Here is a 22,285-nt window from a genome sequence, read left to right on the forward strand (position 1 = left end):
GCAGTGAGCACAACATATCTCCTGGATTTGCAGAGGACAGTCCCAGCCCCCTGCTGGGGAAACAAATCAGCTGTCGTTAGTCACTCCAGCAGATCTGTTCTCTGCTTTCAGCCACTTTGGTTCAAACAGAGCCTTGCTTGGATCTTCCTGGTTCTTTTTATTTTATTGGCACAGGTTTATTTTACTATTTTACCTCCCAGACATTTACGTTTCATAAGAGTGCTTCTCCTTAATCTAAATATTGAGGATCAGAAAGCATGTGCATAAAAGGTCTGGTGAGTTGCCCCTGCTAAAAACGACAGAATCTGGAAGCATTTATTTCCCCCAAGGCAGCCAGTCAATGTCCTTTTACCTCTCTGGGTCTCTGAATGCCAGTCCCAGATGGAAAACAAATAAAACAAAAACAAAATTAAATAATAACTTTATCATCTGACTTCTAAAATCATGATGAAGAAGGTCATCATTTCTCTTATAAGAATGGCCCTTGAGGACAGGCATGGTGGCTCATGCCTGTAATCCCATCACTTTGGGAGGCCGAGGCAGGCGGATCACAAGGTCAGGAGATGGAGACCATCCTGGCTAACACGGTGAAACCCCGTCTCTACTAAAAACACAAAAAATGAGCCAGGTGTGGTGGTGGGCGCCTGTAGTCCCAGCTACTCAGGAGGCTGAGGCAGGAGAATGGCGTGAACCTGGGAGGCGGAGCTTATGGTGAGCCGAGATAGCGCCACTGCACTCCAGCCTGGGCAACAGAGCAAGACTCCATCTCAAAAAAAAATAAAAATAAAAATAAATAAATAAATAAATAAATAAATAAAATGAAAAGAGTGGCCCTTGAAATACAGCATGTGATCTGTGTCTTTAAACCTCTGAATTGGGTTACAGACACATGGTGACACACCATTGCACCTGCTTTTCACACAGTGTTGGGAGACAGGCAGGAACCCCTACTCTGTCCCAAACAAATAGGGAAACAGAGTCTCGGAACATGGTAGGCTTTGGCCCAAGACAAATCTGGTTCTGAATCTCAGCTCTGAATCTTTCCTAACGGCACTAGTGAAGTCTCCACATGCTCATATGAAATAATGCCCACTATTCCCCAGCACTGTTGCCATGAAGACAAAATAGAAAACTGCCCAGCATGGTACCTGGCATATGGAAGTGCTCAAAGGATGCCAGCTTCTTTTCCCTGCCTTCAAGGTCACACAGCTAGTAAGTAGCGGAGTCCAAAATGAGATTAAGGCTGGAGGCACCGCTGACAGGCACCAAAATTGACCAGGCAAGTCCTTCTGGCTTCACAGGCTGTTCAAGCCCCCAAGTGAAGCAATCTGTGAACCAGAATCCACTGTCTTCAACCTAGTGTGTTTTCTGATGTTTGGACACTTCTCTTCCATAGCTTTAGTTCCACAGAATAATCAGGTGTCACTCCCTCAATCTCCTTGGGAAGAGGCATTATAAAGAGAAGATCCTAAAATCTAAGCATCTGAAGCCCCCATTGACTGGCTGGTCACTTGAGTAAAGGTCATTAAACTTAGTCTTTCTTTTGCCTTGTTCTTCTAATAGATTATTAGAGCTGTGGGATGTCACTACTTACAATGCAGTACCCAGGACGGCAGCACCTGTAGCACCTAAATGCTTGTTAGAAATAGTCTCAGGCCCCATACCAAACACTCTGAATGTGAATAATTATTTTAATGATTCATATGTATATTAAAATGCAAGAAGCATTAGTATAGGGCAATCCTTTCCACTTCATTTCCATCAATAATCATGACAGCTAAGAGAAGCTGGCAGGTGTTGGAAAAAATATCCCAACAGGGGTGGAGGGGGCCATGTTTTTATTAGTTTTACATTGATATCAAGATAGGCCTATATTCCTCCATGACAAGTAAAACGAAGCAAGACTTTCCTGGTCTATCTAGGACTGGGAACTCATGGTGACATGGTTAATTTTATGTGTCAGCTTGGCAAGGCCATCGTGCTCAGTGGTTTGAGCAACTATCAGTCTAGATGTTGCTAGGAAGGTGTTTTTTTAGATGTGACTAACATTTTAATCAGTAGACTTTGAGTAAAGAAGATTATCCTCCATAACGTGGGTGGGTCTCATCCAATCCATTGATGGCCTTAAAATAAAAGACAAGGCCCCCCTCAAAAGAAGGAATTCTCCCTGTAGACTGCCTTCAAACTCAAGAGTGCAACATAAACTCTTGTTGGAATTTCCAGCATGCCAGCCTGCCTGCCTGACAGATTTCAGACTTGCCAGCCCCACAATTGTGTTACCCAATTCCTTAAACTAAATTCTTCCCCACCTTATCTGTATAGCCTATCTCTAGCTCTATAGGATATCTCTAGAGAACCATGACTAATAATATACATGCTAATCATGTAAGTGATTATTTTGGGCATCCTAATTTGGGTGTAAGAATATGTAAACAAAATTTAATTCATCAATATAACAACCAAAAAATATTAACTATGAGGTGATGCTGACTGTTAGTGTTGCCATGAACCAAGTCAACCAGTATATACAGTCTATAACAGTTTTGGGGAACATGGTTCTAACATCTTGCTTAAAATACTCAAAGCATACTATGGCCACCATTGGAAACCTGCAAGGACATTTTCAAAGGCAGAACCAGCCCACAGTAAATAGTTCTCTTAGAATTAGAAGTCTTCCCATATTCTGACTCCTTGATTAATTGTTAATGCTATAAAGAAAACTGATTTGAACTGATCCATAACCCTGGACAACTGCCACTTTGCAACTCAAATCAAATTTCAAGCAGTGCCAACATGTATCATGGATGAAATCAAAACATATCATTGACAATAATGAGAAATGAAGCCTTTTTCCTCCAACCAGTAAAAATCAGTTATAAATCACTAGTAATTGTCCTGGCACAAAGACAAGATTATGAGAAACTAACTTCAAAATATTAATCCCGAATATAGTATCAACTTCACTCAGGAGCTAATTCCAAATGTAATTACTGCATCATTACTTTAAATAAGAAACCCATAATATTGCATTGGTACTGAAACCATTCATTTGTAACCAGCCCCAGGTAAACAAAGGAAATGCAGTGAGTTCAGTCTGGCAACAGTTCACATATGGGCCAATGATCTCATGGACCTCTCCTAGGGGTAGTTCTGGCCCCAAGTTGAATTGGCTTGGCCAGAACCCTCACCCGTAGGCTTTCCTATATATACCAGTTCATCATCATGGCAACAAGGGCTGGCAGGAACACGGAAATACCATTTGCAGAAAATTAAGACTCTTTTCTGCACCCACCAGCTCCATCATTCCCAGTCCCCACAGGTCTGGACTCTGTGAATCTTAAACATTTCCTGGAGAAACACATCAATTTGCAAGTTCATTTATACTGTAAGCACTTTATGATTGAAAGGCATTCTATACTCTTGCCATAGGAAATAGCAGTCAATGGCAAGTTTTTTTCTTTTTCCCAGACCACCAAGCAGAAGTTATGCAGCCAACCAGGGCCAGAAACCCTCTGTCTCCCAACACACTAGGGGGTCCCTGCTTTTCTGTGGCCCCTCAACCTGTAGCTGCTACTGAGGCAAGAGCACTGCTTATGATTCATACATCTGGCTTCCAAGAAAAACGCAGATGTAGAGTCAACATTCATTTTCCAAGGGATAGGAGCAGGAGATGGGGGTCACCCATGGTCCATCTGGGCAAAATCCCATTAACTCAAGTCCAAACGGGAATCTCAAAATGAACTGCTGTGCACTTACACTTGCCCAGGCTTTGAGCAGGCCTCCGAAATCTGTGGCTGTGGTGCTCTGTTGTATAATAAGTGTATATTATTCCATATCCTTCATTTCCCATGCTACATAAGGGGACCGTTCGGGTATCAAAGGAAATGATGAATAATAATACTGAACATCTGGTTTATAAAACCCAAACTTGCTCAACAGATTGACTGCTTCCTGTCAGCTTCCCAAGTTAATCATGCATGTAGGCTCATATGAATATGCATTCGAACTCATGTGCAAGGTCCACGCGGTCATGCCAGGCCTACTCCTTAATGCTTGATTAGTTTCCCACTGATGGCATCAGTTGGCAACATGGCCAGCCCTAGGACATGACCCCAGAGAGCATAACAACACAAGACTTGTGAATCCATCCATTTTGCTGCTGGCCTAGTCACTTACTCATTGATTTCCTTAATAAACACTCCTTGAGCATCAGCTGTGTGCCAGGTTCCATGCCATGTGCTGGAAAGACAACTAGAAATAAGGCATGAGTCTTATCCCCAAGGAGCCTAGAGTCCGCCAGGGGAGAAAGAAAAGCTAACATGGCAGAGGAAGAACTGGCTGGGGATGGCATGCTGGCTCTCATTCGGCAAGCAGAGAGGCTCTCTTTTCCAGGTCTAGCATGAACTAAAGCGAAAATGCCTGGTGTTTATCAATATCTGTCAGGGTTTATATGACAGATGCAGAATGCTTCCTGAAAGCCAGTCTAACAAAAGCAGGAGAAAGTAGTCTGCCACGGAGCGATTTCATTCCACTGCTGTATACTTAAGGATATTGGTAAATGGAACAATGCAGGGGTAGACATCTTGTAAACTGCCTGGCACCTTTCTTTTCCTTCTTCTGTAGGTGTCACCTGGTTCCTTTAGGAAAGTCGTCTTCATCCCCTCCAACCACAAGGTTTCTTAGCAGTCAAACTCTTCCATCCTGAGTGTGGGGATGGACAGCCAACCCAAGCTGTGTTAACCAGAGCACTTCATGCACACAAGTGTGCACACACACACTCTGCCTGAGCTGCACTGGTAAGTTTATTAATTAGGCATGCAGTTCAGGCTAGGCTACCTGAGATTTTTTTCTTTTTCCGACCTGCAGCAAATGGGAAAGACTCCCTACTCTCCCTTGTGAATGGCTATAAGAACGTCAGCTTGGCAGCCATGTCCTCTTGCCACACAGAGAGGCGATGAGACTGAAAAAAACAAACCCACAGAGAGGAGATGAATGTGTGTGTGTGTGAGCACGCGTGCGCGTGCACATGCTCTGTGTATGATGGAGAAGAGAGAGAGAAAGAGGAAGGGAGGAAAAAAAAAGAGGGAAAGGGCGGGAGGGTACCAATTCCTGAATGCCTTCATTCCCAAGATCAATTCCACCAATGCCCTTTTCCATTATTGCGTTGCTTGAGCCAGTAAGTTTTTTCTTTTAGCTCCAATGAGCATGAAATGGATTTGTGACTCTTAGAAGTGCCAATCTGGGCCATAAATGACCTAGGCAGCTCTAGACACCCACTGAGGTGGTCCCAAGTGCCATGTACAATCCACACAAAGGAGAAATTTCTAAGGCCAAAAAGGTCAAAGGGAAAAGGGTACCAACATTCCCAAGATGGGTGGTTGCGTGTCTTTCCCACAAGGGAAGAAATTTAGGTACCTGCAAAGTACCCGAATACTGATGGTAATGACCACTCTTTATGATGGTACAAAAGACTACTGTCACTACAATTTTATGTCAAGCCTTCACAATGAGTAGAAGTTTGGCTGCTTCCCCAGTGGATCCCCATGGTGGGTAGCAGTTGTGGCTATGTGCTTGCTGCCTGGGCAGCCTCCACCTTTGAAGGACAGCTGTTTGGGTTGCCTTCTTCATCTCTCTATTCAGAGAAAGCTTGCCAGGGCTGGTTGCAGAAGCCTCTACTTCTCCTGCAGCTGGAAGCCTCTGGGGGTGAATGCCAAGCTGCAGAGAAAGGAGGCAAGCTGGACCTGGAAGGCATCTGAGCAAGCCAAGGACAGCACTCTTGGCAGCCCATTTGAGGACCGCCAGGTGGTTTTCAGTGGAGCCTCCTGCCAGATCTGCTCAGCCCTGGAGGCTTGGGCTTAAAGGGAAGGTTGTGCACAAATGGTGAACTCGGCTCAGATACAGGACTGGGTCCAAGTCAAGAACAAAAGCTAATCCACTAACTCTCATCAAATATCATATTTCTTCTATATTTTGCTCCTCTTACATTAGTGTTTTGCTTTATTAACATTGATCAACATATTGATTATGTTAGTAAATAATATAAATGTATAATACTATAATACATAAATATTTTCTATGTGTGTGTATAACTTGTGAGTACGCAGCTGTGTTTCTGCCGTCTTCCTTTCAGCACCTGTGAGGAACCTCAACCTGCACTCTACGAAAAGACACTGCTACCATCTAGTGGCCGTCAGGGTAAATTGCAGGCATGAGGTCCTGGACGACAAAAAGCCGTTTCCAGAGTATGGACCTTACCAACAAAAACCTATCTTAGGGGCCAGGCGCGGTAACTCACGCCTGTAATCCCAGCACTTTGGGAGGCCAAGGCGGGCGGATCACCTGAGGCTGGCAGTTTGAGACCAACTTGGCCAATGTGGGGAAAACCCGTCTCCACTGAAAATACAAAAATTAGCTGGGCATGGTGGTGGGGCACTCCTGTAATTCCAGCTACTCTGGGAGGCTGAGGCAGAACTGCTTCAGCCCAGGAGGTGACCGTTGCAGCAAGCCGAGATCACGCCATTGTGCAACGCCTGGACAACAGAGTGAGACTCCATCTCAGAAACTAAAAAAAAGGTATTTAAATGCCAGCTGATGCCATTTAGTTACCTACCCAACTGAGGCAAAGGCTGGCTGTTATCAATAATTAGGTCTGATAATAACATTTGCCTTGACAGAAAAGTAGTAGTTCTAAGAGGTGAAAAAACACAGCTGTGCACATCTATAAACCAGATGAGACATTATGAAAAGAGAACCACTGATTCCTTAAGATACCCAGAATCTGGGCCGGGCGCAGTGGCTCACGCCTGTAATCCCAGCACTTTGGGAGGCTGAGGCAGGTGGATCATGAGGTCAGGAGTTCAAGATCAGCCTGGCCAAGACAGTGAAACCCTGTCTCTACTAAGAATACAAAAAATTAGACAGGCGTGGTGGTGGGCGCCTGTAATCCCAGCTACCCAGGATTCTGAGGCAGAGAATTGCTTGAACCCGGGAGGCAGAGGAATTGCTTGAACCTGGGAGGCAGAGGTTGCAGTGAGCCAATATCACGCCACTGCACTCCAACCTGGGTGACAGAGCGAAACTCTGTCTCCAAAAAAAAAAAAAAAGAAGAAGAAGAAGAAGAAAAGATATGCAGAATCTGAGAATGTGACAGGCAAGCACAGCAAAGGAGAGGTTCTTTCACACCCAGTTTCTCAAATGCAGCTTGAACAAAAGGGACACCAACTCCTTGGCACCTTTGCCTCTCCCCATGAGCTTAAGTTTATCAATGACTTGGGAATTCTTAAGGGCCATTTTCTGGGTAGCACATAATAGGGTTAATGGGGTGAAGGTGGGAAGAAATGTCACCTATGTCCTGCAGTTTGCACACTCCATGGCAAGGAGAGAGGAAGACAACAGAAAGCCATCAGAACAACTCTCTGTATGATTAGTTTGTGAGGGCACCAGGGCGAAGAGCAGGGAAACGTACATCGGGAAAAGGGAATGTAAGCAGACTATGTGGCAATTTAGATACATTCCCCAAACAAAACCTCTGCACCCTTCCCTCCTCCACCAGCCAAAAAAGTCTTCTGTACCTAACCTTTCAATGGTCACCTACCTCCACCACCCCCAAATCTCCCACCCCTTTCCATCATCACAACATCTCTTATCCTCAACACTGGGCAGACATGTCAGGGAAAGAATCTAGTAAGATTGTACTGGGCATGTTCAGGAGGATGTTTTCTCTGGAGACACACCCCCAGTAGAGATACAGACACCTGTTGGAGGAATAACACAGGTGAAAATCCACTGAAATGTGGGGCAAGGAAATCCTATTGCATCTCATGCCTGGAAAGGGACCAAAATATTGATACTGCCTACCTGGCTAATGTTAACATCATCTGACTCTGGCTGTGGATTTTACTCTCATATTCTTTAGATTTCCACTACTGTTAGTGATAATCTTGAGGTTTGCTGATTGTGAGAGGTTTAATTGAGAGACTTTACAATAAGAATAAGAAACAAGAATAAGAAGTTAGTAAACCTTTCAAGCAACATGTCCTCTTGCTTTTCACTTGATTGTCTTGGTAAAATGTGTCACTAAATCCTTGAGAATGCTACATAAAAGATATTTTGCTTTTAGCCAAAACATTTTCCCTCTTCTTACTGAATCGTTATTACTTGCATTTGAGATTTGGAGATTCTGTATTCTTCTATGAGATTTCACTGCATTTTAACTTGTTTAAATACAAAAGTAAACAGATTTCCTTCTTTGAACTTTAACTGCATCTTGTATGAGCTAAATTGTTGAATTTGTTTGTTCTCTTTCTCTTCTTAACAAACTGAAGACAACTTTGTGAATATAATGCTGGACAATCTTGGAACATCTATATGAGAATCTAAAAACAGTCCTCTTCTCATAAAATTGTTATTATTCAGGAACATTTTGATATTCTGTCCTTTTGTTCCAGTGATTCTAGGATATGTCATTAAGCAAGGAATATGTTTTATGAGTAAACATCTAGATAGAGGGAGGATACTGCCTTTGACCAGGAACATATATAAATAAAGCCATAGTCATGAGAATATCACTGATTAACATATCTGAAAGCTGTCTTGGAAACTGCTTTGTTGGTTTATTTGGGTATAACCTGCTTATTTCAAGAATGCCCAGGAAAAATGACAATGAAAATTATCATGAGGCATTGGATTTTGGTCAATATTTATGATGAGTCATGACACATAATTGACCCCCCATAGTGGCCAAATGTTCATATTTTCACAAACGTGGTTTAGACACCTCCAAATAGATGCCTGAAAACACAGGCAACTGTCAGAGCTTTGGGGCCCTAGGACAAAACCTTCTCCTTGTTTAAAGACCCCCTGAAATGCTGCTTCCTCCATAAAACCTTCCCTAACTAAGTGGAAATGAGAACCAGATGTTCTCAAACTTCACTACAAAGATAATCATATTTATTCTACAACCAAAGATACCATCTAGGACCAAAATTTGTGCAAACTATTAATGAAGCAAAGTCACTGAACACTGTGGCTGGAAGAAGTACTGGGAATTGTGTAGAGCCTGTGAACTCCAAGGGCAGAAGCTGGGAAAGATTCCTCTTTTCATCCACAGCATTTAGCACAGAGCATGGTACACAAGACATGCTCAGCAAATGGTCCTTACATGAATTTACTCCAACACTATGCTTTAATTTATTTCATAAATGAGGCCCAGGGAGGAAAGAAGGCACAGAAAATTAGTATCGGAATTCAGGCAAGACTCTGGGGTTAGTGCTCCCTCTTTCACATCGTACAGCCTCTCCTTGCTCATGGCTCCTTCACTGAATATCTTCGTGTATTCTGCCTATATCAATGTGGTTGGACTGAGACTGTAAGGAAGTGCCGAGAAGCTGGTGCACAATGTCCAGCTGATGTTACACCGATAAAGGAAAAGGACTTAAAAAAAAAAAAAAAAACCAGCTTAGTTGAACACTGCAATGTGCTTAGCAGCACGGAGAAGACAAAAAGTAACAAGCAAACGGAAGCAAACAGACCTGCATTAACATGCTGGAGAAGGTTACTCAAACTTGCTGAGTCATTTTTATTGATCTATCCTTCCATCGTTCCTTCTGTCTATCCATCCACACGCCTATCTTTCCATATCCATTGCCAAATATCATTTGTCACTTGTTACCAAACATTGCTGTGAATGTTCTGCATCTTCTAGCCTTAAATTGAACCCTGACAAAGACCTTCCAAGTGCCTATGCACATTTTACAAGTGAAGGAGTTAAAAAGGCAAAGTACCTTGCTCCAGGTACAGAAAACAGCAGAATAGAGATCTGAGTCTTGGTCTACCTGATGCCAGAGCCCATGTAGTAACCACTCCAACCTCAGTCTCCTGTTTCGGGGTGCAAAGACAAATGTCATGTTTGGTCCTCAGGAGATTAAAGTGTAGTAAAGGAGGTTGCAATCAAGCAAATCGTCCTTTAAATAGGAAAAGTCCTTAGAGTTCTTAGAAGCATTAAGTGCATTATAGACATAAAGTGCCTAGCACCGTGCCTGGGACATCTGACAAGTGCAATTAATCTCATAAAGACCATTCCAGACTAGGCCAGAGAAACTCTTATGCTTCTTCGAAATCCAAAGATTTGAACTTCATCTGTCTCCTGAACTGCATAAACAAAATAGGAAGACATGTTTCCTTTATCCCATGATCGAAATATCTTGGTTTTAACAGTTAAATAATATGAAAGCAGTTGGTGGGGGTGGGGGGTGGTTAATTATAATATTATGATCATAAATATTAAAGGAGATTAGGAAGGATGCACATTGGGAAGGAAGTTGTTATAGAGGACGGGAGTCTGGGAAGGAGGGACAGATGCTTCAGAAGTACCCAGCCTGTAAATCATCTAATGTGTTCCAGGCCTGGGCAAATATGGATGGGTCCCATCCAAGCACACAGGGCTCATGATTCAGCAAGTGGTTCAATTTTGTGAGTCATTTCTGGAAAAAGAAAATCCATACCATGGCATTAGTCTTTGCTTGACATTTTCTACCTCATGAAACTTGGTTGGGTTTTCCAAAATCCTTCTAGTTAATTTGAAGGGATAAACATCTAACTTTTTGTTTTTTAACTTCTTGGTAGCACTGATGTACAGGATTGCACAACTGCTCCAGTTTACACCAGAGGGTCATTTCAGTTGAATCCTTTGGCATGAGATGTCTGGCAGTGCGTCCGGAGCCATTCCTTCAGTTCTCATGGAAGTGGGCTACATTTGGGTTTTTAATGGATATATATCCATTAATTGGGGATGTGACCAGTGAATCACATGACTGGAAAAAGCATCAGGCAGTTGAACATGACCAGACCATTAAATATGTGGCTCAATTTACTAAGAAAAACTGAAAGGCAGTTTCTTCATTAAAATAATTAATTTTTTTAGTTTTAATGTGCACAAACAATACAGGTAGACAAATTTTGTCAGAAAATTAGATTTGTCAAAAAAATGTTGCCAAAAAGTAAAGAAAAGCTATGCATACGCATGCATGGTATGCGTGTTTTCTCTTGAGTAACTCATCGTATTAATCTAGTATATCTTCCACACAGGAAATCCCTTCCTATGAGAACTAATAAAGTCAGATTAAAATCACTGATGATGATTTGACATTGATTTGATACAGATTTGATTTATTATATTTTACACAGATTTGGTTTTCAAATTAGTAACTAAATTGTATTGAATCTGATTTACCTCAGTGTTAAAATGGTGTTCTTGTGTCATCTTTCTCTAATGCAATCATAAAATAAAATATGTTTATTTCCTGGGTTGCTTAATTCTTTATCTCATTAAGATACTGGCAGCTGTCCTTTAACTTGTTCTTTAGCTGGCCTCTTCCAATGCCTTGGCCGTAAAGTGTAGATTCATGCATTGTTGATTTCAGGAAACACCCCGTGTGTCAAGTGATGGATACAGGTGTTCTAAATCTACCAAGAAATACGGAAGAGACCCCAAAATGAAAATCCAACTCATTGAGTTCAAGATCAACTTTGTGTCAATAAAAATGACCTACAGAATTGTATCTAGAAGCAAGGAAACAGAACACTGAGTGTCCTGTGATGTCCTCTTCAAGACCACCCAGGCTAAATATTGGTGATGTTGACATTAATATCATGGTATCCCAATTCAAAGGGCTTTATGAAATAACTTTCCTCAATCCTCTGCCTTCCTTTCTATGTAGAAGGAAGAAGGGTATTTTTATATCTTTGGGGATGTAAGAACAACTGAGATGAAAACAACTTTTAATATTTTATTGTTTTTATTCAGATGTTTCCTTAATATTCAAAAGAAAAGGCAGTTTCATTGTAGCAATGTTGTGAGTACAGTTTGTATTGTTTTAGCACCTTAAGAGAGTCATACTTTATAACTGTGCTTGATTTAAATAAATAGAAAACACTCACATATTTAAATAAATGAGAATTTTTGAAAGAAGACACTGGATTTCTAAGACACTAAAAATTAAGTCTGAAACTAGAAAGCATTGAGATGTAAGGAACTATAAAATCAATTTTTGGTTTTCAACCTAACACCAAGTTCTTTTTGCCTATTTTTTAAAGAAACCATTTCTGCTTTTACTTTATCAAATGTGTCTGTATTAAACAAGGTGTAATGCTGCTAGCATTATTAATAATATTACTGTCCCTACCATGGCCAACATTACCTCTCACTGAGCACGGGGTGTGGATGGATGGGCCCTGAGCAGGTGCTGTTCCTGTACTCTCAGGAAAATCCCGTAAGGGACGTGTCTGTACCCCAGTAAAACAAGAAAAACCAAGGCTCAGGACGATGGTACCCTGGTCCAAGGTTACCAATGAGAACTGGCAGGTGGGGCCTCCATTCCATGTCCAGCTGACTCAAGTTAGTCTTAAGAGCAATGGGCTCCTTTGCCTCACCTGTAGGAGTGGAATGCATCCCTTCTGCAATGATGAGTGCAATACCAGAGGTCACACAACCTGGTACAACAGTCCCCAAAGAGCAAATTGGGCAGATGTCATTTTCACCCTGCTTCATTTTTTCCATTTTTAAACCAAGGTAGCCCTTCCCCCAACCAGAGGTGTGAGGAGGATAGGCAACACCTACCAATTGAGGCTCAGGTAGGGTGGGTGACCTCCATGGTTTAACCACACACCTGCCATTTTTTGTGGATTTTCCATGCTCAGATCAATGTCGCTCTAAGCATCTGACATGGACTGAGCCTTTGATTAAAGATTGGTAGAAAGATTGGTAGATCACCTTTGGTAGAAAATAAGGATTATTGATAAACAAAGGTACTTTTAGACTTGTCCCACATAAGACAACCTACTGTTTATAAACCTTTGTCCTTCTGATTATAGCTGTGTGTACCAAGAATCAATGCATGTTATGTATGTGTATTTTTACAACAGAGTTTGGGTTTCCCACTTTTTCATTTGTTTATTTCTTGGGAGAGCTGGGCTTAGCAGACAATTGTTAGGTTAACTCTTGGTAGTTTATTTCATTTAGTGTATTTATGAGTAATACAATTAGTTCATGACTACAAATATAATCATTTAGTTATAAAAATAATATATGCTCATCATATAGAATTTGAAATATGCAAAAATGTATTAAGAAAACAAAATAAATATTTGTTATCCTACCACTAGGAAATAGCCACTATTAAACATGGCTATGCATTTCTTTCCAATAGAATTTTGTACATCTGTTTGTACACACACACACACACACACACACACAACAGGAGCATAATGTACATAAAATTTTACACTCTGATTTTAAAATAATGTATTTTCTCACATTATTAAATATCCTTTTGAACTATGATTTTGTTTATGGCTTCTTAATATTCTATCTTTTGGGAAGTTCAGTGACTTTTTCAACCACTTTCTCATTTCAGGTATTTTAGCTCTTCTTTTCCTCATTACAAATAAAATTGCAAGTCACTGACCAATTTAGGCTAGATTCTGCAAAAGAAGGTTATTGAGTCAAAGGCTGAAAGTGTGCAAGTTATTGGTATGTAGTGGTAATGTTTTATTGAAGGCTTTTATCAATTTTCATGCATAAAAGTGTAAAAGCTAAAAAAACTTTTTAAAAAGTTAATAATAAAATGGAATCTTTTGTTTTTACTTTGTTTTTTTCCCTGAATAATCAGGAAAAATAGTATATAAAGCACAAAAATAGTACATAAACACTACAAATGTTCAAATAAATTTGAAAATGGAGTAAACCCTGATTTTTCCCTTCACACACAAGTAGACACACACTATGAGGTTGTTTGACATGAACAGATTATTTCTTTTCAATAAGAAGTGCAAATAGCAGGCCAGGCACGGTGGCTGATACTTGAAATCCCAGCACTTTGGGAGGCTGAGGCGGGTGGATCACCTGAGGTTAGGAGATCAGCCTGGCCAACATGATGAAACTCTGTCTCTACTAAAAATATAAAAACTAGCTGGGCATGGCGACAGGTGCCTATAATCCCAGCTACTCGGGAGGCAGAGGCAAGAGAATCACTTGAACCCGGGAGGCAGAGGTTGCAGCGAGCCGAGATCGCGCAATTGCATTCCAGCGCGGGCAATAAGATCAAATCTCTGTCTCAAAAAAAAAAAAAAAAAAAAAAAAGAAAGAAAGAAAGAAAGAAGAAAGAAAGAAATGCAAATAGCATCTTGCTTCCAAACGGAGCTCCATGGCCCCCCAGGAACCCACACGTAGCTTCGGCTGGAGTGCCTATGTGCTGCCCTGCTGGCTATCCTGCCATTAGGAAGCCAAGTGTTTTGAATCTGAGGGTCTTGCATTCATTTATTTATGGTCTCAAGTGCAAAGTTGGACAGGGCCATGGAAAAGGGGTCAGCCAAGACTCACATGGGTACACTTGCAAAGTTCACCTCCTTCCTCAGCAGCAGAGCAGCCTGTCTGGGTTGCCACAGACACACTCATACAGAACCACGGCAGAAAACAAAATACTCAGTTATATAACCATTGTTAGTGTTGAGCAACATGCCATCACTCAGATTTCCACAGAGCCTCTCACACTGACCATGGGAAAAGCTGAAGTGACTAGACTTGCTCTCTGGTTTCTAGCGCCGTGGCTTTATTCACAAAATAGATCCAGTAATTTAAACTGTAGCCCATTGTGCTGCTATCATTTTTCAGACTGTAAGTATATCAATCTTAACAGCCCCAGCTTGGGAATGCATATAAAAAGTACCTTACATGATACTATAAAATGGTAAATGATAAGGAGAAAAACAGGGTTTTCAAAACAAGACATAATAGTTTACATGCAAAGCAAAGTACAGGTAAAAGCAAATGAATCATAAACCAGAACCAAATGTAAACATTATCAGTTCTCAGTTTTGTACTTCATTTGCATCAATTTAGATGGTTATATAACTGTAATGAAACACTAAAATCACTAGACCTGCAGTTCTACAAAAACAGCAGCTTTGCAAACTTTCAATTTTCTATTTTCAGTGACAGTTAATTCAACTGTTCAGAGTATAGAAGTCAAATGAGGCAAAGAATGATAAATGATGCCTTGCAATTGCTGAAATCTGATTACCCTGAGATAAGAGCTACGCCAAATTCTACTTGTATAAATTTGTACCTAAGGAATGAGAAAGAGAGAGAGAGAGGGACAGAGAAAGAAAGAAAGAAAGAAAGAAAGAAAGAAAGAAAGAAAGAAAGAAAGAAAGAAAGAAAGAAAGAGAGAAAGACTCTAGAAAAATGAATGCTTCCATTTATTCCTTCAAAATATAATATAAACAAGGAAACAAAGAAAATGCAAATAGATTCAGGATGCCATTTGCACTCGGGGGGAGAAATTAATAAAACAGTTCCATCCTGAAAGAAAGACCAAAAATCGACCTCCATTTAAGAAGCTAATTTATGCACTCCTGAGTCCTCATACAAGTTAAGCAGCACAGAATATCACAGCAGGCATAGAACAACAGATCTTGAACCCTGCTGTGTTTGTTCAAGGAGGCAAGTTAAGCTATTCCTAACAGGAAACAAAACACGCCGTCGGGCTGTTAAATAGGGATCATTTTGCCATACTGCGCAGCCCTGAATGCATCAATTGCTGTTCCAAACAGGATTAGAGATGTGGTTTGCTTTAACTATGGTTTTGTGAAAAATGCTTATGCCTACTCAAAATTCTCAGGCTGATATTAACTAATATGGTGTCAGGAAAGACATAGAGCACCTAGGAAACCTTTAAGAAATGGTCTTTGGTAAATTCCTAAATTGTGTGGATGCAGCAGAAAATGAAGGGAAAGGGTACCAGGGTCTGGACATGTTCATCCACATAAATAGCCACATTTGGAATTCCCCGAGGAGTATTTTTGACTTTAAACATTCAAGGCCCACTCTACGTTGATTAAACCTATATTGATTAAATTAATCCTGCAGCGAATAACTGATGTTTAGCTCCTACAGACAGAACCTATGTGAAGAAAAATGCAGCTAGAAAAATGAACGACTTTGTTCAACAGTATTACCATTGAACATACATTTGTAAACGGCTTTGGGTAATTCCGCTATGTTATCATCATAAAATCAGATCTCTTGGACATTTTTGTAGAAGTAAAGAAGAATTTTAAAAAGGCAGACCTTTTTACACATAGACCTCTCTTCACTGCTGAATTCAGGGACAATCAATCCACCAGAGAAACTGGTCCAATTTCTACCCAGAAGAATGAATTTGTGATGCCTTGAAAGTGCTGCATCTGTATTGCTACATTTTTTTTAAGCCAAAACTTCAGGACACTGCCTCCATATTTGGGAAAAATATTTAATATTTATCAGGTTCATCACCAGTTAGTGCCACTCCAATTTTATATCAAGGCTTGAAATTTATAGAGTCTAGGAATTATCTTGGAGATGCTTAAGAATCATAGAAAAAATAATATATATTTTTTCAAATTGTTGTTCTAAAACATTGTCATAAAGCACTAGAAGAGAAGTTTTGGAAGACCCTCAAAATATTAGAATCATGAAAACCATAACTTACAGACAACAGTCATTTAATGGCTGCCACACATAAGAGGGACATCCAAATGGGACATTTTTAGTTGCAGATCAGCCAAGAGATTAAAATAAGTATGTTTACAGAGACATAACTATTTAAAATATTTATAGAGAAAATAGTTGCAGATGATACAAAGTCAGATTCCAACAAAAACACAGCACAAATGCAGACACCATATGGTCCAATGTATGCGCTCATGACCTCATGTGAAAAGTAGGCCAAAGCTGTAGCGGCTGGGGGTGCCTCTCTTTCACCCCTGGAACAACAAACTCAGGGGTTTGGAAAGAGCTCATTAGAATCATGGCCACAGATGGGTGAAATCTATGGGTAACGTCAAAGGCGTTAGGAAGAAACCTCTCAAAACAATTCTCCCTACATGTTTTTGCTTTGTTGGGGTTTCAAGACCAATCTCCATTTCTTTCTGACTACATGAAGAAGGTGCAGTCAGTTCAAGCACAGAGTTTTGTTGTTGTTGTTTTGAGGTGGAGTCTCACCCTGTCACCAGGCTGGAGTGCAATGGTGTGATCTTGGCTCACTGCAACCTCCGCCTCCCAGGTTCAAGCAATTCTCCTGCCTCAGCCTCTCGAGTAGCTGGAACTATAGGTGTGTGCCACCATGCCCAGCTAATTTTTGTATTTTTAGTAGAGATGGGGTTTCACCATGTTGGCCAGGATGGTCTCGATCTCCTGACCTTGTGATCCACCTGCCTCAGCCTCCCAAAGTGCTAGGATTACAGGCGTGTGCCACCGTGCCTGGCCCAACCACAGAGTTTCTAATGAAATGGGGGTAGCACCCATACCTGTTGGGCTCTTTTGCCCTCTCCCAGTTATTCATTAGGCTTGAGTCAGAATCACAAAACACTGGGCAGAGGTCCCAGACCACCCCTCACATATGACTGTTCTCTTGATGTGCTCTGAAGCACCAGGGGTCAAGTTAAGCCAAGTGGTAATGAGAACTCTACATTTTGAGGGTCTAGCATATGCTAGGCTCTGTGCGAGGAACAGGTAAGAGAAGTAACTTTCAAAACAAAAGTGGAAAATTAGTTTATCATTCTCCTTAAATAAATAAAAACATGTAGGCTTAGAGAGGTTAAGTAACTCACCCATGGTAACAAGTGGATGAAGGCTAAAATGGAACCACCACATTCCTTTGCTGGTCAAGCAGCAAGACAGTAAATCTAAGGAAAGTTGACATTTGCAAGAACCTCATTCTTCTAGCAAAGGCCTCTGCAAGTGTCACTGAGGTAATACTGGGGAAGGAGTGGGAAGGAGAGTTGGGGGCAGGGATGCTAGTACATCACCAGGTGAAGACTTGCAGGCTTGGGGAGGATGCCTTCAACCTGTGGTGCACCTCTCCCTCAACTCCTCTTACCCTCCAGCCTAGATACCTGAGGTTTATTTTCAAACTTTTTCTTCAAAGAGCTGAATTTCCCAGAAACTACCCCCAAAGGATTCTGAAACCATGTCGCATAGATCTCTTAATATTTTGTAAGGTAAGTGCCTTTCTCTATTTTAACAAAAAAAAGACAATTTCTAGCCATGATAGGAAAAGAAGGCAAAGCTATTCCTTTTCACATAGGGCTACACAACAAGTCCCTTGGGATGTCTGACATCATTCAGAGACAGGGAAAAAAAATTAGAAGCCAGCTGAGGCATCTTCCTTGACTCTGGACTTTATATGACCACAATAAAATGTTCCATTTTGCAGGGCATATGATGCGAGTCAATACATGATGACAGAAGAAGCTAATGCAATGAAGTGACTGCTACTGAAGAATTACATAGCCCAGCAACACTTGTTCTTCTATATTCTGTGTTGCTTTGTTTTGAACTTCGTTTTAAAATTCTATGGCTGGCTGGGCACGGTGGCTCATGCCTGTAATCCCAGCATTTTGAGGCTGAGGCGGGCAGATCACCTGAGGTCAGGAGTTCAAGATCAGCCTGGCCAACATGGCGAAACCCTGTCTCTACTAAAAATACAAAAATAAGCCACGTGCGGTGGTGCATGTCTGTAGTCCCAGCTATTCGGAAGGCTGAGGAAGGAGAATTGCTTGAACCTGGGAGGTGGAGGTTGCAGTGAGCTGAGATCGCACCATTGCACTCCAGCCTGGGTGACACAGAGAGACTCTGTCTCAAAAAATAAAATAAAATAAAATAAAATTCTATGGCTGATGGCACCTCCAATTCATGAAGTTTTTCTATAACAGGAATACTTTGTATATGCATCGGTGGAAATTTGATGAATAAATGTCAATAAGTGGAAGCTGGTCCATTTTTAGGCACAGAATTTGTGAAGTCTTTCTATCAAAAAAATTCAAATGTAGGTAATTAAGAAAGCATGTCCTATCAAAGACATTGAGCCTTCCAAACAATCTGGAATTCTGACCATTTATTTACCCTGGAAGCTGTTGTGAGCCTTGAATACTTTAACTTTTAATGAAGTGTTCAGTCCTTTTGTGATGGCATTGAAGTGTAATCAAACATTACCACAAGCCAAGTCACACACTAGCATGTCTTGCCTTGTTTAAATACCTCAAATATATTTGAGTAATTGTGTAATGATTTCTAGGCCTCTGGTTGTCCATATGGTCTGAACAGACTGTCTTTAGTAGAGCAGTTGTGCTCTCTCTCAATGAGAAGGAACCAAATCATCTTTGCTCTAAACTGGAGAGCTTAGGAGATGCTGTTTAAATTTCAGGGTGACGCCCTACCTTAACTCTTGAAACACAACATCTGGCCCCCAGAACTTGCTGTGTCTTCCAGAAGTCTTGCTTATGTTTGTGAAACACACAAGAACAATGCAGCAGGCACTGAGTGACATATTTTATGCCATAAATGTCCTTAGGATACGATGACATGCTACGAGGGTGACACAGCAAAGCCATCCCTGCAACCACGTGGAGTCTTTCTGGACAGAGAACATTCTAGATGGTGGAACTAGATCATCTCAGACAATGAAGACCAGTGAAAGGGTCTGGCCATTGGCAAGAAATCTGCTCTAATGGTCTCTGGGATGATGACGCCAGCAAAGGAGCTGCTGATTTTTACAATTAATAAAATCCAAGAAGAGTTTTCAGAGATTTGGCTTAGGAGCCCCGAATTTAAACTTGGTTACCATGCCTTACAAATTACTCACATTATTTGTGTCCCTAAAAATTATCTCAGAGAAGGCCTGGAATGCTATGTTGGAAGGAATGCACCAAACTTATTATTGACCTATTATTTGATAATTCTTAGAGAAACAGTTGGGCATGGATTCATCTCCCAATCACTGGCCACCATAGGGTCCTTTGGAGGAAGTAACTCAGCAAAGGAGCAGTGGACAACTGAGTCTGCTGGCCTCTCTGTTCCTGCCCAACTTCAGGTTTCTGAAGCTGTGGAAGAAAACCATTTCACTGGTCATTAACAGTGCCAAATGTACAACACCATGGAGGCATGCATGACTTGTGAGTTCTGGGGGTGACTGGAATGTGACAGAAGAGAATTTACCTTTTGTGCCTGAGGGAGCTGAAGGGGGAAAACAAAACAAAACAAAAAAGAAAAAAGTTGATCATTATATAAGTAATTAAGATTAATCGTAAAACTTCATTTTGTTGCCATTTGCAAATAGAGAAACCAAAATGGGGAGATGAGTGAAATAGAGGTAAAGCAAGTTATTTTTCACAACAAAACTACAGTGCTGATTATTTGACCTGCTTTCTGAATTTGTGGTATCAACAGTTAATCTACGAGCTTTCCAGCACGTGTTTTGGGAATCACCACATCCAAAGCAGCTGATAAGTTCCTATAAAGCTGGAACCGAGGCTCTTCTGTCCAGTGATCCAAAGGGCACAATTCCATGACCCAGTTCCTTCTTCCTTTAACCAGCAGTTTTCAACTGGACGAGGGCTATCTGGAGACATTTGGGGTGGTCACAACTAGGGGGTGAAAGGGAAGGGAGTGAGAGCTGTTGGCTTCTAGAGGGTAGAGGCCAAGGGATACTGTGGAACATCTTACAATGCACAGGACAGTCCCCAACAAAAAGAAATTGCCCAGCCCATATATCCATAGTGCCAAAGTTGAGAAACCCTGCTGTATATAAAGGTAAGACTGTTAGAAAAATGCTTGTTTTTAAAGTCAATTTTTCTTGCTTTGTAGCACATTAACTGTTCCCTTTATTGGTGGTTAAGGGAGTATGCACAAGTATTTGTGCATTTAAAGTAAAGCTGATGTTCTAAGAACAAGGAAAAGACAGTCAGTCAGTCCATAAAATAAGACATAACAGCTTTCCCAGTGGCACAGGCAAGGAACTGAAATTAATAGGTATGTGGAAAAAGATGAACATTTACGAGATGTATTTGTCTATATTTCTGTGTTGAGAGTTATTAGGCTACGGTTTAACGCCACAGTATTATGACTGCCATTATAGCATGCAGTGTTTTTGAAAAGCATTTTTCTAATCTGGAATGGAATTAACATTATCCATGTATTAAATACTCAATCTAAGAATGACATCATTACCAAGATTTATTTTTCATCATAGGGACTAACATTTATCAAGTATGAACTTGTCACCAGGCACTTTGTTACGTCCTTGTATTATCCCATTAAATCACAGCAACCTAATGCTAGGTATCCCTACTTTACAGGGGAAAACTAAAATGGAACTTAAAGGTTAAGTAAGTATACAATGTCCCATAGATAAAGAATCACAGGACTGTGCTGCCTGACTTTAGAACAGACAAATTCAACTCAATTCACACATAAATAAAGACCTCAAACACTTGGGAATTGTGACAGTAAATTTGCTCTCTGTCTCTCTAGAGTTTATGGCATCAGAAGTGCTAGAAAATACAAAGCAACTAAATCAGACATCTTCAGGTCTCCACTTGAATCATCAGACTTCCCCATTCTTTTTACTCTGGGAAGAATGCTTTCTCTTCTGACACAAGAAGAACAGGGCTCTCTTAAACTTGTCCTAAACCCCTGCCCCTATGGATGGAGCCCACAAAGAGCAGAACCAAACAAACAAGATGTTTTGGATCCCAGAGATGTCTCCAAAATGGTATTGAGAATGTCTATGAAAAGCAGATTCCAACTTCTCCAACACTCAATTTCCAACGCTTTTATCTTACACAGGCCTCCCAATTTAAGAAGACAGAAATACGAGGATGTTTTCCTGATTCATTCCTCCTAGTTAAGGCTGAATTATTCAAAAAGGAAGCTCATGAGCTTCTCCAGTGCTTTTCAAGAGTTCAGAAAAAAATGGACCACGAGGTGAGAAACCGAGTTCAAAATGAGGAATCACTTTTTAAAAAGTTTCTCAAATATTAAACATCTTTTCACACAACAGAAAAGAAACCTTGGATACATGAACATCATGGAAGGAAAAATGTATATTTTCTTAGGAAAGTGTTTGTGCTGAATCACAGCTATGTCCTGTGAAAGCAAGGGGCCATGAGTATGACAAATGTTTGATGGAGTGCAAAATAAATACCAAAGTGAAGCTCTGCACAAACTGCTGGACTTTGCAGGCCTCTTTGACAGGAGAGCTGCCCTTTCTCTCTCTCTCTCTCTCTCTCTCTCTCTCTCTCTCAATTTTATCTTTGTTGAGCAGGAAACACCTCTTTTTGACTCATCCATTTAAGCACATGGGAAGAAATCCTGGGAAGGAAAATGACAGACCAGGTCTTTGTGGTGATGTCCTCAGTTTAAGACTGCCCTCAACCTCTCCGCAAAACATATATTTTCCTCAAGCAATAA

The 22,285-nt window shown here is 40.9% G+C and overlaps 1 protein-coding gene across 2 annotated transcripts in view; it reads right to left on the bottom strand.

The window, feature by feature from the left end:
* CACNA2D3 (calcium voltage-gated channel auxiliary subunit alpha2delta 3) overlaps positions 1–22,285 on the bottom strand; it is a 930,450-nt gene that overhangs the window by 232,919 nt on the left and 675,246 nt on the right. Inside the window, exon 14 of one of the 2 annotated variants that reach the window (XM_025377233.1) lies at positions 20,033–20,050. The exons of the other annotated variant lie outside the window; for it this stretch is intronic. Coding sequence (XP_025233018.1) covers positions 20,033–20,050 — 18 coding nt within the window. The remainder of the gene's footprint in view (positions 1–20,032; positions 20,051–22,285) is intronic. 2 annotated transcript variants of the gene reach the window in all.

This window comes from Theropithecus gelada, chromosome 2 (genome assembly GCF_003255815.1).
Source record: "Theropithecus gelada isolate Dixy chromosome 2, Tgel_1.0, whole genome shotgun sequence".
NCBI classification, from domain to species: Eukaryota; Metazoa; Chordata; class Mammalia; order Primates; family Cercopithecidae; genus Theropithecus; species Theropithecus gelada.